The sequence below is a fragment of the Oncorhynchus keta genome, chromosome 28 (assembly GCF_023373465.1).
Source record: "Oncorhynchus keta strain PuntledgeMale-10-30-2019 chromosome 28, Oket_V2, whole genome shotgun sequence".
Taxonomy (NCBI): domain Eukaryota; kingdom Metazoa; phylum Chordata; class Actinopteri; order Salmoniformes; family Salmonidae; genus Oncorhynchus; species Oncorhynchus keta.
In genome coordinates this window covers 25049781-25077014 of record NC_068448.1, presented here as the reverse complement: position 1 = coordinate 25077014, position 27234 = coordinate 25049781, and the positions used below count along the sequence as shown (strand labels likewise).

General features: G+C 46.5%; 1 protein-coding gene across 6 annotated transcripts in view; it reads left to right on the top strand.

The window, feature by feature from the left end:
- The window catches only part of LOC118360904 (signal peptide, CUB and EGF-like domain-containing protein 3), a 139957-nt gene that overhangs the window by 65144 nt on the left and 47579 nt on the right, over window positions 1-27234 (top strand). For 4 of the 6 annotated variants that reach the window (XM_052485199.1, XM_052485197.1, XM_052485198.1 and 1 more), the window contains exons 5-7: window positions 13897-14043; window positions 14972-15088; window positions 23030-23077. In XM_052485199.1, coding sequence (XP_052341159.1) covers window positions 13897-14043; window positions 14972-15088; window positions 23030-23077 — 312 coding nt within the window. The remainder of the gene's footprint in view (window positions 1-13896; window positions 14044-14971; window positions 15089-23029; window positions 23078-27234) is intronic. The other 2 variants (XM_052485201.1, XM_052485200.1) reach the window with 1 other exon arrangement.

The window sequence follows — 27234 nt, the reverse complement described above, 5'->3', positions numbered from 1 at the left end:
GCCCCGCCTTATCTCAGCTCACTGGTCACCATAGCAGCACCCACACATAGCATGCGCTCCAGCAGGTATATCTCACTGGTCACCCCCAAAGCCAATTTCCTTCCAGTTCTCTGCTGCCCATGACTGGAATGAATTGCAAAAATCTCTGAAGCTGGAGACTCACATCTCCCTCACTAGCTTTAAGCACCAGCTGTCAGAGCAGTTTACAGATCACTACACCTGTGCCTATCTGTAAACAGCCCATCTACCTACCTCATCCCCATACTGGTATTTATTTATTTATTTTGCTCCTTTGCACCCCAGTATCTCTACCTGCACATTCATCCTCTGCCGATCTACCATTCCAGTGTTTAATTGCTATATTGTAATTACTTCGCCACCATGGCCTATTTATTTCCTTAACTTACCTCATTTGCACTAACTGTATATAGACTTTTTGTTTTCTTTTGTTCTACTGTATTATTGACTGTATGTTTTGTTTATTCCATGTGTAACTCTGTGTTGTTGTATGTGTCGAATTGCTACGCTTTATCTTGGCCAGATTGCAGTTGCAAATGAGAACTTGTTCTCAACTAGCCTACCTGGTTAAATAAAGGTGAAATAAATAAATAAAATAAGCCGTACACTCCACAGAGCTGGGCTTTACGGACAAGTGGCCATAAAAAAGACATTGCTAAAAGAAAAAAATATTTGGTTTTCACCAAAAGTCATAGCCCAGACCTCAATCCAATTGAGAATCTGTGGTATGACTTAAAGATTGCTCTACACCAGCGGAACCCATCCAACTTGAAGGAGCTGGAGCAGTTTTACCTTAAAGAATGGCAAAAATCCCAGTGACTAGATGTGCCAAGCTTATAGAGACATTCCCCAAGAAACTTGCAGCTGTAATTGTTGTAAAAGTTGGCTCTACAAAGTATTGACTTTTTTTGGGGGGGGGTGAATAGTTATGCACGCTCAAGTTTTCAGTTTTTTTGTCATATTTCGTGTTTGTTTCACAATGAAAAATATTTTGCATCTTCAAAGCAGTAGGCATGTTGTGTAAATCAAATGATACAACCCCCCCCAAAAAAAAAAAATAATCTATTTGAATTCCATGTTGTAAGGCAACAAAATAGGAAAAATGCCAAGGGGTGTGAATACTTTTGCAAGCCACTGTATATGCCTTAAGCAGTGGTTGTAGTGGGCAGCAGGTAACCTAGCGCTTCGAGGTTTGGGCCAGTAACTAAGACGGACACCCTACTGAAGGTGTCTCAGGGAGAGTTGGGATATGCAAAAACACATTTCCAAATCAGACATGTATAATACACATTTGTGAAATAGGACAAATATAAGCACCCACCTCATTATATTTCTATACCTACACTGATAATTATAATCTCCTAGAGCAGATGTTCTGTGGGAAGTCATTACAGACGAGAACAGTGATAGAACTTTTAATGAGTGTTAGAATAATACCTCACACTCCCAATCACACAATCAAACTGATAACAGGTGCTTCATGGCACCAGGCCTAGGCAAAGCGCGATCCAGTGCCTGATGGTTTGGTTTAAATAAAGAAATAGAAAATGACACTCACACATACTTGTTCACTGAACTCAATGTAGTCTCAGTATATCAGGTTTAGAGAGATCACCTGGAGAGGGCCTTGAGAGCAGTTTGGTATCCACTAAAAATACCACTCAATTTGCTATATTCTTGAAGTGTGTTGGACGTTTACCACTACATTCACATCCAGTCATTTCTAGTCAACTACCTGACCATGGGTACAACCAATGAATTTCTAATAATCTCTTTCCTTAACTGTAGAACATGAGTATCCTTGCCATTCCTGGACATTTTTATTTTGCCATTGAAAACCTCTTCCTGTGGTTGGAGCTTTCATTAGCTTCCCAGGGGGGTTGTGGCCCTTTTGCAATGAGACTTGCTGGCAGTGTCTCTCATCTTGTCTATCATACACACGAGCGCACGTGCGCACACACGCATACACAAACAGACGCATGGGTACACACACACATACAGACGGATCCGAACACACACGAACACACACACAAGTTTTTAATTGACATTAGGTTTAGGCCCAGTTCTTGAGATACATTCTATTATAGCATTCGGATGCAGAACACGCCATGTGTACTTCAGGGCATGATGTCCAGCCGTAACTGCAGCAGTTCATAGAATTTAGCAGTCAATGTGATGAATCCATTACACATGGTGCCAACATATACTTAGTTAATTTTGCTGCTTCACTGCAGCTAGCCGGCTACATTAGTTTAGTATGATAAAAGCGGAGATTGGTGGCAGTGATCACTAGGGTACATGTAAAACACTTCCTTAACACAGTAGCAGCTAATGTTCCCTAATTTCTATCACTAATTTATCTGCATTGCCGTGGAGAGTATCAGGTGCTTGTTTTATACATTGCACACAGGACTTTCTATTACTGTTATTGGGACAGTCTTATTTTCTATTTCTGCTTCTTTTCTGAAAGCATTGACACATCATTTTGTATTCTTATTATATAATAGGGCATGCCGTGTGAAAAGAAAAGCCTCTATTTCTCCTGTCTGGTGTCCCTACTTTGAAGGGCTTGTATTGTCGTTCCTGGAGCTGTGTCTCAGCATGTCTGCTTGCCTGTCTGGCTGTATGTTGGCCGCGGAGCTGTTTTTACAAGTGCAGGAGTGGCTGCACCATTGCTCTGCAGCCCGACCGTATAACTAGGCTATTTTCCAATTCTGGGCTACCTATTAAGTCTCACCATTAGTCCAGCATCAAAGACTGTTTCTTCGGCACACCTACAGTTCAGGACACTCCACCTCTTCTCCATTCTCTGTCTTTTTCTCTCCCTCCCGCTTTCATATTTTTTCTCTCTTGCTCTTTCTTTAAAATTCTCTCACTCTCATCCCCCACTCTCCGCCTTCTCTCTCCTTCTTTCTCTTTCTATCTCTCTCTCTCTCTCTCTCTCTCTCTCTCTCTCTCTCTCTCTCTCCCTCTTTCTCCCCCTCATGCTCTCTCCTCCTCCCCTCACTCTTTCCCTCTCTCTTTCTCCCCCTCTCTCTCCCTTCCTCTCGCTCTCCTCTCTGTCTCTAAATTACCTTCAGTTGCTACCCCCTCTTTGTCTAGACTGGGCTTTCATAGGCCCCATGGCTCCCCACACTTGAACAAATATATACCTGCTGTACATCAGTGGCTTGGGCTCTAGCAAATTTTGGCTGCCCTACTGCTGAATCCTCCATACTTCTTTTGTGGCAGACATCCCTTTTCATAGTGCGGTTTTGTTGAAGGCCATCTCTAAGCTAGCCGGGCCAGCATGCCGCAGTGGACTGCCTTGGTGCCAGTGAGATTTTTCCACTAACGCTTTTCTGTCATTGCTTTACCCAGAGGGCCAGCATGAATCTTGACTCCCTCTCCTCTCTGGTCTACCTTTGATTTAAAGAAGAATGTGGCTTTGAAATAATATATCTCTTTTTATTACAGAGAGAGTGTAGTTTCCTTGTTTGTGCAGGCATGCTATCCTTCTGTTGCAGTGTGTAGCTTTATGGTGTTCTGTGTTCTTCTCTGTCGGGAGAGGGGGATAATGGATAAGCTTGGTCCGCTGGGAGAGGAGAGGTGACCTTGAAGTGATGAGAGGAGGAGTGAGGGGGAGAGGGGCATGTCCCACAGCAGGTGCCGCAGAATATACACATATATGCTGTAGATGGATGCAGTCACACACACACACACACACACACACACACACACACACACACACACACACACACACACACACACACACACACACACACACACACACACACACACACACACACACACACACACGCACACACACACACACAGTATGCACACAGAAATGCACATACTGTATACAATAAATAACAAAGAGATACACACCCTCAACAGAAACAATGATAAGAGCAACCACAATAACAACAACGTCAACAGCAACAATAGAGAATATATGCACCCACAGGTAGAGAAGCACAGCCACATAATAAATCAGGTCTAATCTTGTCTGTTACACCAAAAGTATTTAAACCACTTGGCTATACCATAGTTAGGATCATTAGGAAACTATGCAAGGATTGTTTTGGAAACACAGCTATAGAATGTAAATGAACATGTCATTAGGTTTGTTGGTAGCTCAGATGCCTGTCATCCTAACCACAGACATGCAGATGTATCCTGTAGGAAAATATTCCACAATCAACTGCCACCTTCCCTGGCTGAGACCATTTATGCCCTGTCTCTCTTCCCAGTGAGGGAATGTTGCTGCTTCTACTATTAGGCCTTCGGGAGTTGCAGGGAACCAACGGTTGTCAGAAGGGCCCAAACAGTAGCGCTTGGCTCAGTGGGATGGCTCTGTCGTCTCTCTTTGGGGGCATGTGCTTGCCATCAGGACGGCACTGTGCCGTGACGTGGACCCACTGGACGCCCTGTCACTTCCCGGCCCATAGCACTTCGGCCCGGTCCAGACTCCCTCTCTGCCTTTTCCGACTCTGACATCTTTATCCTCCTGTTAAAAGTTTTAATGGCCTATTATCTATGAGGAAGGAATGCTGCTTTAATTGCCTGGTGGCTCCATGTTTAGGCCCTGGTCCCAGTGGTGCCGTGTCAAGACCATGGGGCTTCCCTCTCCCTTCCAGGGGCTTCTGTCCTGTATGACGTAGTCTGGGGTCGTACAACAAGCCTTCCTGTCATCAGCCCAAACACCTAGACTGACTACGCCTATAAAACCCCAGCATGTCCTATCACTTTACAATCTATCGTGTGGGACTCTTCAAAACAAATCAAATCAAATCAATGATATTTGTCACATGCGCCGAATACAACGGGTGTAGACCTTAAAGTGAAATGCTTGCTTACAAGCCCTTAACCAACAATGCAGTTTAAGGAAAATAAAAAATACAAAAAAAATACAAAAAATAACAAGAGCAGCAGTAAAATAACCAGCCAGGCTATATACAGGGGGTACCGGTACAGAGTCAATGTGGAGGCTATATACAGGGGGTACCGGTACAGAGTCAATGTGGAGGCTATATACAGGGGGTACCGGTACAGAGTCAATGTGGAGGCTATATACAGGGGGTACCGGTACAGAGTCAATGTGGAGGCTATATACAGGGGTACCGGTACAGAGTCAATGTGGAGGCTATATACAGGGGGTACCGGTACAGAGTCAATGTGGAGGCTATATACAGGGGGTACCGGTACAGAGTCAATGTGGAGGCTATATACAGGGGGTACCGGTACAGAGTCAATGTGGAGGCTATATACAGGGGGTACACAGAGTCAATGTGGAGGCTATATACAGGGGGTACCGGTACAGAGTCAATGTGGAGGCTATATACAGGGGTACACAGAGTCAATGTGGAGGCTATATACAGGGGGTACCGGTACAGAGTCAATGTGGAGGCTATATAAGGGGTACCGGTACAGAGTCAATGTGGAGGCTATATACAGGGGTACCGGTACAGAGTCAATGTGGAGGCTATATACAGGGGGTACCGGTACAGAGTCAATGTGGAGGCTATATACAGGGGGTACTGGTACAGAGTCAATGTGGAGGCTATATACAGGGGGTACCGGTACAGAGTCAATGTGGAGGCTATATACAGGGGGTACCGGTACAGAGTCAATGCGGAGGCTATATACAGGGGGTACTGGTACAGAGTCAATGTGGAGTCTATATACAGGGGTACCGGTACAGAGTCAATGTGGAGGCTATATACAGGGGGTACCGGTACAGAGTCAATGCGGAGGCTATATACAGGGGGTACTGGTACAGAGTCAATGTGGAGTCTATATACAGGGGTACCGGTACAGAGTTAATGTGGAGGCTATATACAGGGGGTACCGGTACAGAGTCAATGTGGAGGCTATATACAGGGGGTACCGGTACAGAGTCAATGTGGAGGTTATATACAGGGGGTACCGGTACAGAGTCAATGTGGAGGCTATATACAGGGGGTACCGGTACAGAGTCAATGTGGAGGCTATATACAGGGGGTACCGGTACAGAGTTAATGTGGAGGCTATATACAGGGGTACAGAGTCAATGTGGAGGCTATATACAGGGGTACCGGTACAGAGTCAATGTGGAGGCTATATACAGGGGGTACCGGTACAGAGTCAATGTGGAGGCTATATACAGGGGGTACCGGTACAGAGTCAATGTGGAGGCTATATACAGGGGTACCGGTACAGAGTCAATGTGGAGGCTATATACAGGGGGTACCGGTACAGAGTCAATGTGGAGGCTATATACAGGGGGTACCGGTGAGTCAATGGGAGGCTATATACAGGGGTACCGGTACAGAGTCAATGTGGAGGCTATATACAGGGGGTACCGGTACAGAGTCAATGTGGAGGCTATATACAGGGGGTACCGCAGAGTCAATGTGGAGGCTATATACAGGGGGTACCGGTACAGAGTCAATGTGGAGGCTATATACAGGGGGTACCGGTACAGAGTCAATGTGGAGGCTATATACAGGGGTACCGGTACAGAGTCAATGTGGAGGCTATATACAGGGGGTACCGGTACAGAGTCAATGTGGAGGCTATATACAGGGGTACCGGTACAGAGTCAATGTGGAGGCTATATACAGGGGGTACCGGTACAGAGTCAATGTGGAGGCTATATACAGGGGGTACCGGTACAGAGTCAATGTGGAGGCTATATACAGGGGGTACCGGTACAGAGTCAATGTGGAGGCTATATACAGGGGTACCGGTACAGAGTCAATGTGGAGGCTAGGGGGTACCGTCAGAGTCAATGTGTAGGCTATATACAGGGGTACCGGTACAGAGTCAATGTGGAGGCTATATACAGGGGGTACCGGTACAGAGTCAATGTGGAGGCTATATACAGGGGGTACCGGTACAGAGTCAATGTGGAGGCTATATACAGGGGGTACCGGTACAGAGTCAATGTGGAGGCTATATACAGGGGGTACCGGTACAGAGTCAATGTGGAGGCTATATACAGGGGTACCGGTACAGAGTCAATGTGGAGGCTATATACAGGGGGTACCGGTACAGAGTCAATGTGGAGGCTATATACAGGGGGTACCGGTACAGAGTCAATGTGGAGGCTATATACAGGGGGTACCGGTACAGAGTCAATGTGGAGGCTATATACAGGGGTACCGGTACAGAGTCAATGTGGAGGCTATATACAGGGGGTACCGGTACAGAGTCAATGTGGAGGCTATATACAGGGGGTACCGGTACAGAGTCAATGTGGAGGCTATATACAGGGGGTACCGGTACAGAGTCAATGTGGAGGCTATATACAGGGGTACCGGTACAGAGTCAATGTGGAGGCTATATACAGGGGGTACCGGTACAGAGTCAATGTGGAGGCTATATACAGGGGGTACCGGTACAGAGTCAATGTGGAGGCTATATACAGGGGGGTACAGAGTCAATGTGGAGGCTATATACAGGGGGTACCGTACAGAGTCAATGTGGAGGCTATATACAGGGGGTACCGGTACAGAGTCAATGTGGAGGCTATATACAGGGGGTACCGGTACAGAGTCAATGTGGAGGCTATATACAGGGGGTACCGGTACAGAGTCAATGTGGAGGCTATATACAGGGGGTACCGGTACAGAGTCAATGTGGAGGCTATATACAGGGGGTACCGGTACAGAGTCAATGTGGAGGCTATATACAGGGGGTACCGGTACAGAGTCAATGTGGAGGCTATATACAGGGGGTACCGGTACAGAGTCAATGTGGAGGCTATATACAGGGGGTACCGGTACAGAGTCAATGTGGAGGCTATATACAGGGGTACCGGTACAGAGTCAATGTGGAGGCTATATACAGGGGGTACCGGTACAGAGTCAATGTGGAGGCTATATACAGGGGGTACCGGTACAGAGTCAATGTGGAGGCTATATACAGGGGGTACCGGTACAGAGTCAATGTGGAGGCTATATACAGGGGGTACCGGTACAGAGTCAATGTGGAGGCTATATACAGGGGGTACCGGTACAGAGTCAATGTGGAGGCTATATACAGGGGGTACCGGTACAGAGTCAATGTGTGGGGGCACCGGTTAGTCGAGGTAATTGAGGTAGTATGTACATGTAGGTAGAGTTATTAAAGTGACTATGCATAGATAATAACAGAGAGTAGCAGCAGCGTAAAGATGGGGGTGGGGGGCAATGCAAATAGTCTGGGTAGCCATTTGATTAGATGTTTCAGGAGTCTTATGGCTTGTGGGTAGAAGCTGTTTAGAAGCCTCTTGGACCTAGACGTGGCACTCTGGTACCGCTTGCCATGCGGTAGCTGGAGTCTTTGACCATTTTGAGGATCTGAGGACCCATGCCAAATCATTTCACTCTCATGAGGGGGAGTATGTCTTTTCGTGCCCTCTTCACGGCTGTCTTGGTGTGCTTGGACCATGTTAGTTTGTTGGTGATGTGGACACCAAGGAACTTGAAGCTCTCAACCTGCTCCACTACAGCCCCATCGATGAGAATAGGGGCATACTCGGTCCTCCTTTTCCTGTAGTCCACAATCATCTCCTTTGTTTTAATCACGTTGAGGGAGAGGTTGTTGTCCTGGCACCACACGGCCAGGTCTCTGACCTCCTCCCTACAGGAGGTGATCAGGCCTACCACTGTTGTGTCATCAGCAAACTTAATGATGGTGTTGGAGTCGTGCCTGGCCGCATTCATGAGTGAACAGGGAGTACAGGAGGGGACTGAGCATGCAACCTTTTTCCCATGTATGAGGATCAGCATGGCGGATGTGTTGTTACCTACCCTTAGCACCTGGGGGCGGCCCGTCAGGAAGTCCAGGATTCAGTTGCAGAGGGAGGTGTTTAGTCTCAGGGTCCTTAGCTTAGTGATGAGCTTTGAGGGCACTATGGTGCATTCTCACATAGGTGTTCTTTTTGTCCAGGTGGGAAAGGGCAGTGTGGAGTGCAATAGAGATTGCATCATTTATGGATCTTTTGGGGCGGTATGCAAATTGGAGTGGGTCTAGGGTTTCTGGAATAATGGTGTTAATGTAAGCCATGACAAGCTTTTCAAAGCACTTCATGGCTGCAGATGTGAGTGCTACGGGTCGGTAGTCAATTAGGCAGGTTACCTTAGTGTTCTTGGGCACAGGGACTATGGTGGTCTGCTTGAAACATGTTGGTATTACAGATTCAGACAGGGAGAGATTGAAAATGTCAGTGAAGACCCTTGCCAGTTGGTCAGCGCATGCTCAGAGTACACGTCCTGGTAATCCATCTGGCCCTGCGGCCTTGTGAATGTTGACCTGTTTAAAGGTCTTACTCATATCGGCTGCGGAGAGGAAAAGCTGTCGTCCGGAACAGCTGATGTTCTCATGCATGTTTCAGTGTTACTTGCCTCAAAGCGAGTAATTTAGCTCGTCTGGTTGGCCCGTGTCACGGATATGCTTCCCTTTGTAGTCTGTAATAGTTTGCAAGCCCTGCCACATCCGACAAGCGTCGGAGCTGATGTAGTACGATTCGATCTTAGTCCTGTGTTGACGCTTTGCCTGTTTGATGGTTCGTCAGAGGACATAGCGGGATTTCTTATCAGCTTCCGGGTTAGGGTCCCGCTCCTTGAAAGCGTCTACTTTGCCCTTTAGCTCAGTGCGGATGTTGCCTGTAATCCATGGCTTCTGGTTGGGGTATGTACGTACAGTCACAGTGGGGATGATGTCCTCAATGCACTTATTGATAAAGACAGTAACTGATGTGATGTACTCCTCAATAACATCGGAAGAATCCCAGAACATATTCCTGTCTGTGCAAAACAGTCCTGAAGTTTAGCATCTGCTTCATCTGATCACTTTTTTATTGACAGAGTCACTGGTGCTTCCTGCTGGAATCAGGAGAATATAATTATGGTCAGATTTGCCAAATGGAGGGTGAGGGAGAGCTTTCCAATACATGGCCCTAAAGTTTACTGACCAGGCCCTCATGTTGTTGGGAAGCGCTGGTGAGGAGGCTTTGTTCCAGGCGCCCAACTGTCTCCACCTCAGTGAGAATTGGGGACTACAGTATATAACGTATTTCTTCTTCATTAGCTGAGGGTCACTTTCCACATGGGATCGTAGCCAATATTGTAGCCAAAGGTGGAAAGTTTCATCCTGCAAAACATTTGCAAATAAATAATTTACATAAACAAAAGACTGCCTTAATCCTACTATAACAGTCCAGGGGTATGATTGTACCCTATTCGTTTTACAACCTGTTGTATAATACAGGTAGTAATATACATTTCCTAAATTGCTCCACTTAGTTGTCAGTGTTAATGAAGTGCTATAAGAGGAACGAGTGTTAGTGTAGAATGGCCCATAAAGGCACATTGTGTTTAGTTCCAGATGAATCTAAAGGACCACATTAGAGGGGAGTAACTGTGGTTACTGATGGGGTCTGAACATTGAGACAAACAGAAGCGTTCTCCAGGCAGCACGTCTAGGCCTATTTCTACACTCATTATATCCTGTCTTCTTCTATTTCTCTTTAGAGAGGAGGTTTTTTTTTGCAGGGAAGTGTCCCTGTACTGTAATTGTCAGAGTTGCACAGAAAATGATTGTATTATTGGAAGCTCTTGAGAAGTCTCCAAATGGCCTTGTTTTTGTTTATTTTACTGTGTTCCGGTGCACTTTAAAGGCCTTAGCCTTGAGCCTGGACATTATTGTGTCTGGAGCTGGGAGGGAGAGAGGGATTATAGATGGCAGTATTTTAGCTTTGGGCTGCTGAGGTGGCACTGCAGTGCAGTAGTCCTTGAGTTACAAGCCTCTCCTGAGTGTCTGGTGGGCAGGTCACGACCTGTCTTGGTTGGATACTGCTGTTGTAGCTGTTCTGGGGGAAAGCTTTCTCTTTCATGCTGTTCTTTGCATCTAATTGCCGGGTGTTATTTTTTCCACCGGTGCAGTCAGTAGTTTCCGATGATCGCTGTCCATGTTCAATTGTGTGAGAACAAATGTCCAGTCTGTCCCCTGGTAACCATTTGGAAGGTTCCCCTCTGGCTCCATGATTTTAACAGATATTGCTTATCCAGCGATCAGTCTATAAAGTGCCCTGTGATATTTTTTATTGGCTTCTACATATAAAGTTGTTTCATGGGTCAAAGGCTTGTTTTAGTGGACTGGCGGTGTTCGCAATCCGCAGTCCTATTCGTTGCATCACAACTTACCCCAGCTCACTTCTCCACGGGCCGTTTCTTTCTTTCTACGTCCCTATTATGTATTTATATTTCATCTCTCAACAAGAGACCCCGCATAAATTATAATAGCTGTAGTAGTAATAATAAAAAATGTCGGTATTTGGCAGCCAGTTGAACAGAACCACAATGTGTGGTTCCATAGCCTGGCCAGGGAGAAAAGGGCTATTGTGTCAACACTTAGGCTTTTCTAGGTCCTCAGAGAGAGAGAGCAGGGCCAGGTTTTGGCCCTAGCCCCACCCGCTATTGATGGATGAGTCTGGTGACACTGGTAAGTGAACTTGAGTCTCTTAAGGGCTGCCAAGTGGGAAACTCTATCCCTGTCTGTGTGTTGGGTTCGCCTCCCCCTCAGACAGACACGGAGCAGTGGGAAACTCTATCCCTGTCTGTGTGTTGGGTTCGCCTCCCCCTCAGACAGACACGGAGCAGTGGGAAACTCTATCCCTGTCTGTGTGGGGTTCGCCCTCCCCCTCAGACAGACACAGAGCAGTGGGAAACTCTATCCCTGTCTGTGTGTTGGGTTCGCCTCCCCCTCAGACAGACACGGAGCAGTGGGAAACTCTATCCCTGTCTGTGTGTTGGGTTCTCCTCCCCCTCAGACAGACACGGAGCAGTGGGAAACTCTATCCCTGTCTGTGTGTTGGGTTCGCCTCCCCCTCAGACAGACACGGAGCAGTGGGAAACTCTATCCCTGTCTGTGTGTTGGGTTCGCCTCCCCCTCAGACAGACACAGAGCAGTGGGAAAGGACCGTTAAGTCTCCCCTTGCACTGACCTCCTGAGGTTTGCTGCACCTTAAAGAGGGTGTTGTTATATGGTCAGTGGACTCCAGTCATTGTCCCTGTATTTACTGTCTCAGTGGCCGTGGTGGTGGAATGGTGTTTTTGTTCAGAGGTGACCCTCTGTCCTAGGACTGTTTTGCACTCAATGTCTGATTGCTCAGCCTCTCCCATCTTTCTGCCTTCGCCATCACCCCTTTTTACAGATCAGGAAAGCACAAGCAGAGAAGCCTGTCAGAAGGGCTGAAGCCTGACATCCTATCACCTCTTAACATGCTTGAGGTGATGGACAGCACTAATGCGAGACATCAACATCGCCTATGATTTTTGATTCGTCAACTAGACAAAAAGTAGAGAGGAGGTGGAAATATATCTGTCTCTCTGACATCAGCTCTACCGTACTAAGTGAAACGAAATAAAAGGGCCGGTGCAGTTTGTTGGCAGAACACGTGGAAAACAAGAGGGTGTAATCAAAAGAAGCCTATTCAGGCAGGTGTTAAAGTACATAAATAAGTCATTGAGGATAATACAAGGTTCTGTCTCTTTGCCATGAGTCGCCAACACATTTACACATACAGATAGCATTTTCCCATATGTCCACAGGGCAGTCACATGAACACACTGTAGAATGATTGTCTATGTACAGAAAAGTGCAGTCCTCTATGACATGTCATTTATAATACTACTACTAGTAATAATAATGTGCCGTTTTGCAGACACCTTTATCCAAAGCAACGTTCAGTAGTTTGTGCATACTTTTTCATATGGGTGGCCTGTGAGAATGACGTGGGGCCCTTGTGCTTACATGCATGTACACATGCAATCAAAAAGGAGATTTACAATATTCATGTGTGTGACTAGAACAGTATACAGCTCTGAAGTGTAGACCCAAAAGAGTCAGCAGGTCCAGTGAGTCTCAATTGAGACATCTTCCTGCCTGGGTTGCATCCTGAATGGCACCCTATTCCCTACATAGGTCACTACTATGGACCAAAGCCCTACGGGCCCTAGTCAAAAGTAGTGAACTTAATAGGGAATAGGGTGCCATTTCTAAGTCAACCTCTGTGTCTGCTCACCACATAGAGGAAGAGGGGTGGGGGATGAGAGATGGGTTTGGTTTTTAATGAGACAGTAGGTTTGGGGCTTGTCACTGCATCTGTAATAGTGACATTATCTCACATCGCATGGAGGCAAATCTCAGCTTTGATCCCTAAAGGTGTCACACGTAATACATAGTGGCATAACAGATGTGCCACTGACTCCTGTTATAATTTATAACACAAGTGAGACCTGGAATGGAATCCTCTTGAGTTGCGGATGTGTTGAATAAGTGACTTTCATACATTTATACATGAGATAAAAATGATGTATCTGCATGGCACTTTGAGAGTAGCTTAGAATCGCTAAAACACTCAGATATTGTGAGATGACTTTATATAATGGAGGCCAACAAAAGCATCCCTTTGTTGTGTTTAGACTCATAACGGATCCATGCATCCACAGAAAACGGACCCATTTTAACTGAACCAAAGCATAGTGGTTAGAGTGTGGTAAACCTCTGGAAATACTGTAGATGTGTTTTTTAGGCCTCTCCGCTCCGACCGAGCCCTTCTTGCCTCGAAGCTTGAAGAATTTGTCTGCGAGTTAAAATGTCTACTTCTGTTTGTTAGGGATTACCTCATTTACAGGACTGCAGGATCAACTCCTGGTGGGAGTTTGATCCCCTCTTTAGACGGGCTAGTTTTTATAGCATGACACAATGCAGTGTGTTCTAACAGGCTATCATCCACCCTGGAGATTTACATTTGTGTGTGTGTATTCAGTCATGTAAGGGGGCGTGGCATCCGGGAAAGGACTAGTACCTAGTACGTGTTGGAAACTCTGATCAGGTCACCTCCAACTCATGTTCTTCTCCCTGTAGCGCGACCAGAGGGCACCAAGGAGAGCCCCACCTGCATGGATAAGAACCATGGCTGTGCTCACATCTGCCGGGAGACACCAAAGGGAGGCGTCGCCTGCGAGTGCAGGCCTGGCTTCCAGCTCACCAGGAACATGAGGGACTGCAAATGTAAGTGTGAACCCCCTCCATCAATCCACATTGCCCACCTTCATTACTCTACACAATGTACACATTGGCACCACATGATGATCTACTCTATCTTACATAGGTTTCTAACATGATAATACATGGTATATATATGTGGTGCCAATGTGTACATTGTGTCGGGTTATGAAGATACTTACCATCCAACAGACGCAACCAACAGATTTTCACACAGCGTCAGAAACAAAGCCATTTTACAGTGATTGTTTCCAAATGATACTGCCAGTTTATCACAGTAAATGGTTTATAGCATCCGATAAGATAACCGACAGAACTGATGTAAGGGAGTGGGAAGCAGGTTTCTGAGAAAGAGCCGGTGATGGACACCACACACTTCCTGTTGCCAGTCCTTTCAGGGCTGGGGTCGGGGCTGATGGGTGATTTGCCTATGTTGGAATAATGATTGGAGAAGTGTTTAGAAGTCTACATTATTGGGGCGATAGCCCAGGTTAAAGCCAAAAGGCACAGGGGTAGTGTTGTGCAGACTGGATGGCGGTGGAAGCCTTGGCTCTGTCATCACAGGTGTATTCAGAGTGCTAATGTCGACACTCAACACACCACAAACTCACAGTGTAACTGACACCCAGATTCGTCTTTTTAACAGTTATGAACGTTCCAATTTTTCTGTGTCACTCTGGAGAACCAGTATTCCAAAGTGGAACTAATGTCTTCTAGTGAGAATGAAACTCTGAAGTCAGTCAGCTCAGCTCCATTAAGTAGGCGAGTAGGAGTTTAGTGGTGTGAGATCCTTCATACCAAGTTGTGAACGGGAGGAGTTTCTAAACATCTTTATCACACTGAGGTTGAGAGGGTGATGATGTCACAGCACACCTCCAGGCATGGATGACAGTACATCATGTTCCTATTGCTTTAACTGTGTGCTCCTCGGCAGTGACCTGTAACTACGGCAATGGGGGTTGCCAGCACATCTGTGAGGAGACGGACCACGGCCCCAGATGTGCGTGTCACATGAAGTTTGCCCTGCAAACCGATGAAAAGACATGTGTAGGTGAGTCAGCTCACATTTGATGGGTTGTGGAGGAGAACTGAGTAAAGGATGTGATCTGCATGTACTGAATCATTCATCTTCACAGCCTTAGTCACACATTACCAGGATACCCCAGAGGCAATGTTGAGCTATATAATGACTGCATGCAACTCCTTTCACTTAGATAAACAAGTACCTTATTTTATGTCCAAGTCTCTACTGCTGCTTCTTCTCTCACACACAAAATACAAAATGCTTCCATTCCCTGCTGGTGTTGGTGGTGATGCAGTCTACAGCTGCGACACCTCTCTCTCTCTCTCTCTCTCTCTCTCTCTCTCTCTCTCTCTCTCTCTACATCTTGATTGGAGTCCACCTGTGGCAAATACAATTGATTGGACATTAGGCACACACCTGTCTATATAAGGTCCCACAGTTGACAGTGCATGTCAGAGCAAAAAGGAATTGTCCGTAGAGTTCCGAGACAGGATTGTGTCGAGGCAAAGATCTGGGTAAGGGTACCAAAAATTGTATGCAGCATTGGAGGTCCCCAAGAATACAGTGGCCTCCGTCATTCTTCAATGGAAGAAGTTTGGAACCACCAAGGCTCTTACTAGAGCTGGCCGCCCGACCAAACTGAGCAATCGGGGGAGACAGGCCTTGATCAGGGAGGTGACCAAGTACCTGACAGAGCTCCAGAGTTCCTCTGTGTAGATGGGAGAACCTTCCTGAAGGACAACCATCTCTGCAGCACTCCACCAATCAGGCCTTTATGGTAGAGCGGCCAGACGGAAGCCACTCCTCAGTAAAAGGCACATGACAGCCCGCTTGGAGTTTTTAAAAAAGCACCTAAAGGACAATATTCTCTGGTCTGATCCACAGACAATGCAATCTCTATTGCACACCACAGTGCCCTTTCCCAGCTGGACAAAAGCAACACCTATGTGAGAATGTTATTCATTGACAACAACTTACCATTCAACACCATAGTGCCCTCAAAGCTCATCACTAAGCTAAGGACCCCGGGACTAAACACCTCCCTCTGCAACTGGATCCTGGACTTCCTGGCAGGCCACCCCCAGGTGGTAAGGGTAGGTAACAACACAACTGCCATGCTGATCCTCAACACGGGGGCCCCTCAGGGGTGTGTGCTCAGTCCCCTTCTGTACTCCCTGTTCACTCATGACTTTACGGCCAGGCACGACTCCCAACAACATCATTAAGTTTGCTGATGACGCAACAGTGGTAGGCCTGATCACTGACATCGATGAGAGAGACTATAGGGAGGAGGTCAGTGCCAGGATAACAACCTCTCCCTCAACATGATCAAGACAAAGGAGATTATTGTGGACTACAGGAAAAGGAGGACCGAGCACGCCCCCATTCTCATCGAGGGGGCTGTAGTGGAGCCTATCATGGTTCAAACACACCAAGACAGTCGAGAAGAGGGCATAACAATGCCTATTCCCCCTTGGGAGACTGAAAAGATTTGGCATGGGTCCTCGGATCCTCAGAAAGTTCTACAGCTGCATCATCGAGAACTGGTTGCACCACAGCCTGGTATGGAACCTGCTCGGTCTCCGACCGCGAGGCACTACAGAGGGTAGTGCGTATGGACCAGTACATCACAGGTGCCAAGCTTCCTGCCATTCAGGACCTCTATACCATCGGGTGTCAGAGGAATGCCCCCAAAAAATCCAGACTCCAGCCACCCTAGTCATAGATTGTTCTCTCTGCTACCGCACGCAAATAGTACCGGAAAACCAAGTCTAGGACCAAAAGGCTTCTTAACAGCTTCTACCCCCAAGCCATAAGACTCATGAACACCTAATCAAATGGTTACCCGGACTATTTGCATTTTCCCCCCAACCCCCATTTTTACGCTGCTGCTACTCTTTTTTATTCATACATATTCACTTTACCTCTACCTACATATTACCTCAATTAACATTAAGGTCTACAGCTGTTGTATTTGGCGCATGTGACAAATAACATTTGATTTGATTTTGATTTGATGAAACCAAGAATGAACTTTTTGGCCTGAATGCCAAGCATCATGTCTGGAGGAAACCTGGCACCATCCCTACGTGAAGCATGGTGGTGGCAGCATCATGCTGTGGGGATGTTTTTCAGAGGCAGGGACTGGGAGACTGGCCAGGATCCAGGGAAAGATGAATGGAGCAAAGTACAGAGAGCTCCTTGATGAAAACCTGCTCCAGAGTGCTCAGGACCTCAGACCGGGGTGAAGGTTCACCTTCCAACAGGATAACGACCCTAAGCACACAGCCAAGACAACGCAAGAGTGTCTTCAGGGCAAGTCTCTGAATGTCCTTGAATGGCCCAGCCAGAGCCCGGACTTGAACTCGATCGAACATCTCTGGAGAGGCCTGACAGAGCTTGAGAGGATCTGCAGAGAAGAATGGTATAAAGTCCCCAAATACCGGTGTGCCAAGCTTGTAGCCTCATACCCAAGAAGACTCAAGTCTGTAATCGCTGCCAAAGGTGCTTCAACAAAGTACTGAGTAAAGGGTCTGAATACTTATGTAAATGTCATATTTCAGTTTTTTAATTGTAATACCTTTTCAACAATTACTAAAAAGCAGTTTTTGCTTTGTCATTATGGGCTATTGAGTGTAGATTAATGCGGAGAAAAAACAATGTAATACATTTTAGAATAAGGCTGTAATGTAACAAAATGTGTAAAAAGTCAAGGGGTCTGAATACTTTCCGTATGCACTGTAATTAACTGATGTCGTTTCCCTTATTTGAATTCCATTTTGTACGTTTTTTTTCTGTGAGCTCTATGCTCAGTTTCTGTGAGCTCTATGCTCAGTTTCTGTGAGCTCGATACTCAGTTTCTGTGAGCTCTATGCTCAGTTTCTGTGAGCTCTATGCCCAGTTTCTGTGAGCTCTATGCTCAGTTTCTGTGAGCTCGATGCTCAGTTTCTGTGAGCTCGATGCTCAGTTTCTGTGAGCTCTATGCTCAGTTTCTGTGAGCTCTATGCCCAGTTTCTGTGAGCTCTATGCCCAGTTTCTGTGAGCTCGATACTCAGTTTCTGTAGAGAAAAATCAGATCAAGCCCTACTGTGCGATGTAATAGTTGTAGTTTCCAACAGGCCAATATTCTACATAGAGCAGAAAATGTGGTCATTGACTACAATGACCATAATCCATTGCGCGCCCGCTTACTTGACCAGACCTCGTTGACAGAGTTGGAGAGAAAAGTGAACGTGCGAGAGGGATATAAATCAGTTGCTTTGCGAGGTATTTCTACCTGAAAATACATGATCTAGTGATTGATAGTTGGTATTCAGCAGTCGTAAAAATATGCCTTATGTACTTTGAAGAACTACAAAATAGTGTTTTAGTCAGACAGCAGCTCTATAGAGATGAGATGATGACTTAGAATGAAATAATAAAATCGTAAAATAATACAAATATTTTATTAAAGTAAAGTAATGTGAATAAATAGTTAATAAGTAATAAGCAGTAATGGGCGGTCACTACCATCATGGGTCTTTTATTACCCATTTTATTCTGTCTTGTTACAGCATTCAACCCACATAATGCATTTGATGAATAAAAACTGTGATTATTTTTTAAATAATCGAACTGAAATTGAACCGACCTCAAAAAGCACTAATCGCTCAGCACAACTGGTTTGGATGGCTGGTTGACTGGTTTGGTTTGTTAAAGTGTCGGTAGCTGGTCAGCTGGTTTGGGTGGCTGGTTGGCTGGTTTCAGTGGCTGGTTGGCTGGTGGCTAATTGGCTGTTGTAGGTTACTGCTTGGCATGTTTGCTCAGTGTGTCTGGTTCTACCCTCTCCACCACGGTGCTGATGAGATGCAGACCCATGTCAAGGACTGGTCAGCCACCCTATCATTACTGCCGTACGCTAGCGAGGCTGCCGGGACTCCACAAAGCCCGCTGTGGCCAAACCATATGTCTGAGCCGCCATTACCAAGACCGAAAACATGTGTGCCTGATGTGACAGATTAGGGAGCGCTCAGGCAGTTAGGGTCTTGGGTTTCCCTCCACAGACTCTGGGGGTAGGGTTGGAGTAGGGGGAGACGGGGGACAGGGAGGGGTGGTAGCAGCCCACTCTGCGGTTTAGTGCTAGTGCCATCCATCTATCTGAGGGGCGATTAGTTAATAAAACCACAATAAAATAAACAAACCGCCAAACCAGTCCCTGACGGCAGGCTGACTGACAGGATAATTGGGACTGCTTCAGCCAGGCACGAACAGTACTACAGGCAGACAGACAGGACAGACTGGAAGATGGAGACTCCGAGTGAAAATACATTTCCTCAGTGAAAATGTCACCAAATAAGGATGGGAGTGGGTTTTTTGTACATTTTTTATAGTGGTAGTGGAGGATGATGGTTGACAAAACAACCAAAGCAATCTTTATGTTAGTTAGAGTATTCTGTTCATTTAGCTTCAATATACATACTAAACTACAGTAGTTTCATTGAACCGGGCTTCCACTTCAATGCTCTCAGTCCCATTAATGACACTGGAACAGGACCAACTAAACCATTGTTGACCAAGATTAGTTGGCAATATGAACAGCACGATGTCACAAACGCCTGGAGTGGTGGGTGCAGAGTCAAATGCAGAGAGCAGAGGATACTGGGGTAACCGGCTTTATTAGGATTCCCAAAACCAACTGCCAAAACAACGGGTGAAAAATCGACAGAAAATAGCCCAATCCAAACACAGGGCACAAACGGGAACACAGCACGCACAACCTGACTAACAGAAAAACATCCCGCACAAGATTAGGTGGGCATAACAGGCTTAAATAGACATGAATCAAGAAACAAAATAAGAGACAGGTGCAACCAATAAGACCAAACAAACAGAAAAGGAAAAGGGGATCGGTGGCGGCTAGTAGACCGGCGATGGCGACGAACAGGCAGGGGAGCCACCTTCGAACAGGCAGGGGAGCCACCTTCGAACAGGCAGGGGAGCCACCTTCGAACAGGCAGGGGAACCACCTTCGAACAGGCAGGGGAGCCACCTTCGAACAGGCAGGGGAGCCACCTTCGAACAGGCAGGGGAGCCACCTTCGAACAGGCAGGGGAGCCACCTTCGAACAGGCAGGGGAGCCACCTTCGAACAGGCAGGGGAGCCACCTTCGGACAGGCAGGGGAGCCACCTTCGAACAGGCAGGGGAGCCACCTTCGAACAGGCAGGGGAACCACCTTCGAACAGGCAGGGGAGCCACCTTCGAACAGGCAGGGGAGCCACCTTCGAACAGGCAGGGGAGCCACCTTCGAACAGGCAGGGGAACCACCTTCGAACAGGCAGGGGAGCCACCTTCGAACAGGCAGGGGAACCACCTTCGAACAGGCAGGGGAGCCACCTTCGAACAGGCAGGGGAACCACCTTCGAACAGGCAGGGGAACCACCTTCGAACAGGCAGGGGAACCACCTTCGAACAGGCAGGGGAGCCACCTTCGAACAGGCAGGGGAACCACCTTCGAACAGGCAGGGGAACCACCTTCGAACAGGCAGGGGAGCCACCTTCGAACAGGCAGGGGAGCCACCTTCGAACAGGCAGGGGAACCACCTTCGAACAGGCAGGGGAGCCACCTTCGAACAGGCAGGGGAACCACCTTCGAACAGGCAGGGGAGCCACCTTCGAACAGGCAGGGGAACCACCTTCGAACAGCCACCTTCGAACAGGCAGGGGAGCCACCTTCGAACAGGCAGGGGAACCACCTTCGAACAGGCAGGGGAGCCACCTTCGAACAGGCAGGGGAACCACCTTCGAACAGGCAGGGGAGCCACCTTCGAACAGGCAGGGGAACCACCTTCGAACAGGCAGGGCCACCTTCAAACAGGCAACCACCTTCGAACAGGCAGGGGAACCACCTTCGAACAGGCAGGGGAACCACCTTCGAACAGGCAGGGGAGCCACCTTCGAACAGGCAGGGGAACCACCTTCGAACAGGCAGGGGAACCACCTTCGAACAGGCAGGGGAACCACCTTCGAACAGGCAGGGGAGCCACCTTCGAACAGGCAGGGGAACCACCTTCGAACAGGCAGGGGAACCACCTTCGAACAGGCAGGGGAACCACCTTCGAACAGGCAGGGGAACCACCTTCGAACAGGCAGGGGAGCCACCTTCGAACAGGCAGGGGAACCACCTTCGAACAGGCAGGGGAACCACCTTCGAACAGGCAGGGGAGCCACCTTCGAACAGGCAGGGGATCCACCTTCGAACAGGCAGGGGAGCCACCTTCGGTGGGAGTCGTGACACACGGTGGATTTTTGTTTAATGGATATCCCATTAAAAACTACACACTGTCAGTAGTCCAACAGTGTGCAGTTTTAGTGGAATATCCATTAAGGGTGGTGTTTCATGTGCACTTTACCATATCTTCCTTCTGTTGTCTCCGTCTCTCCACACAAACTCAATTACTATTCAACAATAACGGGCAACGACGCAGGCCTCTTTTATTTGAAACAGTTTGCCTTTTCATCTTTCCTATCTATCACTTTTAGTACGTTGTTGGGGGTTTAGAGTTTATAGTGCAAGTCTCAAGACATTTACTTTTATATGCTGTACATTTCCGTATCAGTAGAATGCCCGTGTATAGGGAAAAACACACACATAAAATTAGCATGGTGCAGCATATCTATATTTATGCTGTCCCTGTCATGCACACTCACAAGCATGCACACACACACACTCACAAGCATGCACACACACACACACACACACACACACACACACACACACACACACACAAATGTATGTGTGGAGAGTGCACACACTCCACTTGCTCAAACGCACACACACATACATACTAACTTTTCAAGTGGTTTATACTGTATATCCATTCTTACAAACTGTACAAACTTTTCAAGTGGTTCATACTGTATATCCATTCTTACCAACTGTACTAACTTTTCAAGTGGTTCATACTGTATATCCATTCTTACAAACTGTACTAACATTTCAAGTGGTTCATACTGTATATCCATTCTTACAAACTGTACTAACATTTCAAGTGGTTCATACTGTATATCCATTCTTACATACTGTACTAACTTTTCAAGTGGTTCATACTGTATATCCATTCTTACCAACTGTACTAACTGTACTAGCAGATGTAAACAGTGCATGCTGTGTGTGCCGTCTCCTCACTGAGGTAAAGAATCCTCAACGGTTCTCATGCGATTCTATGAAAACAGAGAGTGATATGGAACTGTGTGATCCCTCATTTCCCTGAATGACATCAGACGAATAAGAAATTCTAAGCACGTCGAGGAGAGTAGTGTCACCCTCACACAACATAACACAACAGTAGCACCATGCTGGGTGACGTCACAACTTCCGTTTTTTTTAATACCCCAAATGCCTGCTAGCAAAGCATGAGGGTGAATCTGACTGTTTTTGACCTGCCTTTTCTTACTAACCACTAACTACCTGCTATAATGGCTTGCAGAGCTTGAACTAACTGAACGACACCCCTGGCGTTACCTCAAGTCTGCCTCCACCCTACAACTCTTGAATGCGTGGCTCTTGTATGTGCATGGTGGCTTCTTTCTGCCTTTGTCGTTAGAGGTGACCCTCTTCTTCTAGAGAATGATCTATCATAGCCATTTTCTGGTTTGATTTAGAAAGTACACACCATTCTTTGGTCAGTCATTATCAATAGCGCTGTGTATCAATAGTTTTGCCCTTGTGATAAATCAATGGTTTTCTGAAACTCCTCTGGGCATTTCATCCAGTAGAAATAGATGACCTATTTGATGTGTTTCATGAATACGCCTGCTTAGTCAACCAGCCCAGAAATGGGGGCAATTCCAGTGAAAAGTGCACCACTAATGTACAGTATTATATACATACAGAATTATTCTCATGATGACATCACCGATGTTTGGCCCAAGGTCCTAATTGGAGCACTAAAGCAGTGTTTTTGCAATGTATGTGTATGTGTGTGCAGGGGAGAGGAGTCTCCAGAACCAGGCAGCCCCACAGCTGTTCCCCAATGGTAAATATCTCTGTTCCTCTGGTTTCTCTCTGGGGGCTCCACTGACCATCTGACACTTCACTGCGCCCCTTCGTGGGGTCTATGTGGGTGTGGGCTGAAGGCCGACCGACCCGGGGGAAACTAACTAACCTAACACACATTGCACCCCTCCCAAAGGGGCATCATCCCTCTCTGACCCCTGACCTTTGACACCTTCCCACTTTCCTTGTCCTTCTGTGAATGCCCTTTCAATAACAATGGTGGATGCCCATGTCAAACCGTGCCTTTTCAAAACAACGCTGCTGTATTAGGAAGAAGCCTTCATCTTACCAGCACAACACAGTTTGAGGAAAATGAAAGACAGGTAAGAGATATATGGGATCTATTGAACACTACAATATAGAGGCTTTAGAATGGACTTCCTGGTTCTATATCACAGAACAGCCCTTCCCAACCTTAATCCTTAGCCAATCTGTTCTGTCTGACCCTTTCATAAACGCTCTATGCCTATCTTTTGATATCTGTAAATGGATGTGCTGGTAATAGCTGGGCTAAGTGAATAATCTGACTCAAAGTCCTCAACCTCTCTTCCAATTACTGTGATGGCTGTTTAGAAACAGGCCAAGGAAGGAGCCTGTGGTTTATTTGTGTTTTGATACAACTGCCATGAAGGGAATTAAGCCCTGTGCCGAGCAGCTATCCGTGGCCGGTTCTGAAATGCTATCACAGAGTATTAGTATTTGAGAGGGAGCCAGAGGCACGGCCATGACTTGACAGTCAGTCACACAATAGACGGAACACAGAATACCTCTTTGTTCTAAAGTTTCATGTCGGCCTACACCATCCAACTTTTTGGATGCACAGAATCACGTATTTTGGATGTTATCATGTGCTGTAAATGTATGCCGTTACATAGTGTGGAATGTATACTTCCACTTGGAGAAATGTACAGTGCAGGTTTTATATTTCTTTGAAGATTTATCTGAACATTTAAGAGGGGGTGCATAGTATATAAAAGTCACTCTTTCTCCATCAAACACAATATTATGATCAACTGTATTGAGAAACAATCAAATATTATTACATAACAATTCAAATCATGAAAAATGCACTTCAACCCAAATTGTCTGCTGATAAATGATGCTGTTATGATCTGACAGAAATGCCAAGAAAAATAAGCACATAAATCTGTATAAATGAATCAGACCACTGCATATCAGATAGATTTATGACTTAATTACAAACCTCCAAATAGTGGGGGAATATGATGAGAGAGAGAGGGGGAGAGAGAGGGGTGAGAGAGGGGGGGAGAGAGAGGGGGAGAGAGAGAGGGGTAGAGAGAGGGGTGAGAGAGAGGGGAGAGAGAGGGGGAGAGAGAGAGGGGGAGAGAGGGGGGGAGAGAGAGGGGGAGAGAGAGGGTAAGAGAGAGAGGGGGAGAGAGGGAGAGAGAGAGGGGGAGAGAGAGAGAGAGAGGGAGAGAGAGAGGGGGTGGAGAGAGAGGGGGACGGAGAGGAGGGATTCTCTAAAGAGATTCACTCTCAAGGTATTTTAAGAGTGATAAAGTAATTTTGTCTAAACTAATAGTAAAAGTAAGTTGTTACCATGGTCGCTCGTGCTCTGTGCCGGGGTTTCAGTGAGCTCAAACAGAGCTCAAAGAGATTCCCTAAATGAGCCCAGAAATCGATACTGTCAAGCCTGACAAAAGCTCACCCTTTGGTTGCTTTCAAAGCTGCGGTGGTAGAGGATATTTGCAGACCATTTTCAGGGGTTGTCATCATCCTATTGTGTTTTTAAAAAATTATTATTGAAAAATTATTTGCTACATTATTTTCCTTCTTTCCAAATAACCTTGTGTACTATTTTCATAATAACCCAATTCTAACTGCATGTCTACTGCTAGGTGAACTCAGATGCTTGGATTTGGAAGAGAGAGTGTGTGTGTGTGTGTCTATGTGTTTGTTTGCATATGCTTATGAAATATTTTGTTTGAATATCCAATTGGAGAGCATTGACCACTTAGGACATATTGCCTATGTCCACCCAGTCAATTGTATTTATTTAGCAGCCAGCTAGAGGTATGTCGCCCCTTGGCAAACAACCAAAGCTTATCACCACATAGGTGTAATTTGCCATACAAATGACAACATATTGCTATTGCTTCAGGGAGAGAGGTGTACTGTACTTTACATCCACATATGGAACTGATCAACACTGTACATATTTTTTTTTTTTTAATTTTACCTTTATTTAACTAGGCAAGATCAGTTAAGAACAAATTCTTATTTTCAATGACGGCCTAGGAACAGTGGGTTAACTGCCTGTTCAGGGGCAGAATGACAGATTTGTACCTTGTCAGCTCAGGGGTTTGAACTTGCAACCTTCCGGTTACTAGTCCAACGCTCTAACCACTAGGCTACGCTGCCGCTACAGAGCCATTCTGTTGTACAATTTACAAAAGTCTGCCCACAGCTGTGGACGTGGCTGGTCTGCCCACAGCTGTGGACGTGGCTGGTCTGCGCACAGCTGTGGATGTGGCTGGTCTGCCCACAGCTGTGGACGTGGCTGGTCTGCCCACAGTTGTGGGCGTGGCTGGTCTGCGCACAGCTGTGGATGTGGCTGGTCTGCTCACAGCTGTGGACGTGGCTGGTCCTCATCCAGAAGACCGAACCCACACACATACCAGGGCTTGTGTCGCTCTCTTCTATTTTGGCAAGCCATAATCGTCATAAATGTTTCTTTACCCTCTTAACACATGATCATTACTGTTTTGTGTGATAACTGCCCCACTAAGCATTTTGGAGGCATGTCGTGACAGTTCTGCATCACCGTGCCTGCCAACTCTCTGTGCCTCACAGACAGTGTGCAATTTGGACAAACACACAGGCTGTGCCACTCATCACCACACAACACTACCGTGGTTTACTAGGAATGCTCTCTCTCTCTCTCTACCCCAGCGCAGAGCACTTGGACTTTCACAGGATGGCTGAGCCATCGTCTTTAGAGCCAGGCCCATGAAGGCCCATACCAGCAGAACACTGCCTGGGGTCTCTGTCACAGTGTTGCTGTGATTACCACTGTCTGTCACCAGAAGTGAAACAAGCAACAAATGCTTAAACACTTTCTCCCACTTAGATAGAATTCCTTGATCTATGATCCTTGACGGTTTGGTCTGCCTCATCATGGCTGCTCGCTGCAGCATAATGTAATGTTAGCCTAGGTATTCCCCCAAAATATAAAGTTATTCTCTGTGGAGATTTGGGCAGCAGTGCTTCCTCTGTGGTGTCACGTGTGAGAAGCCCTCTCCATACCAGTCTCAACCCTCTCAGCAGTCTGTGATGAAGCCCACAGCCAGGCCAGCTGTTCCGGTGCTCTTTATGAGATAGGTTCTTGGGTCATTAATAGACTTATTTATGAGTTAACTGCCGACTGGTATCCCTCAGCTTATTAGAGGAAAAGTGATGCAATGTGCTTCTCTGTGAGTGATCAGCTGCCCTTTGAGCAAGATATCATATATGAGGTTTAGTTTTTTAATGGTGTTATTTTTCCAGAGTGTTTGAAGCTATTGGTGAAGGCTGCCAAAATAATGTAACAGTAGACGGACACCAAGCTCTTTAAAATGTGATCAAATTTCTTCTCTTCTGCGATTTGTTAAAAATCTCCTATCTCCTACATGAAATGTGTCAGCGTCTGTAGATGAGGTCATGAGGCATAGCCTGGCAGCCAAGCTGCCCTCCTTTCCCTGACTGACCACCCTCCATTCCTCAAATCAATCTTTCTAACGCACGGACTGGCCTGGCGAAATTGCTTTTTTATCCCCAAAATGCCTGGGAGCTCTTGTCAAAGCCAGAGTAAAAAATATATATTTTGACCACAACTGTCTGGAGGAAGAGCTGGTTTGTCCTCATGAGAGGAGTTGGTTGATGTCCTGTGAGGAAGGTGGGGGAGGAATGGGGGTGTTTTTTTAAAACTCACTGCTCCCAAGAGCAGCTAAACATGCACACAATCATTTGTTTATGTCTTGACATTATGCTCTTAGTACTCTGATCCTTTATTTTCCATAGTGTTGTTGTTAGTCCGGTGCATTATCTAACTCTGTCTTCTTTGTCCACTTCCCCTGAGAAAACAGGAGAAAACTACTTCAGCACTTCCTGTCTCTTATTTGTCTTGTTCTTATCCTC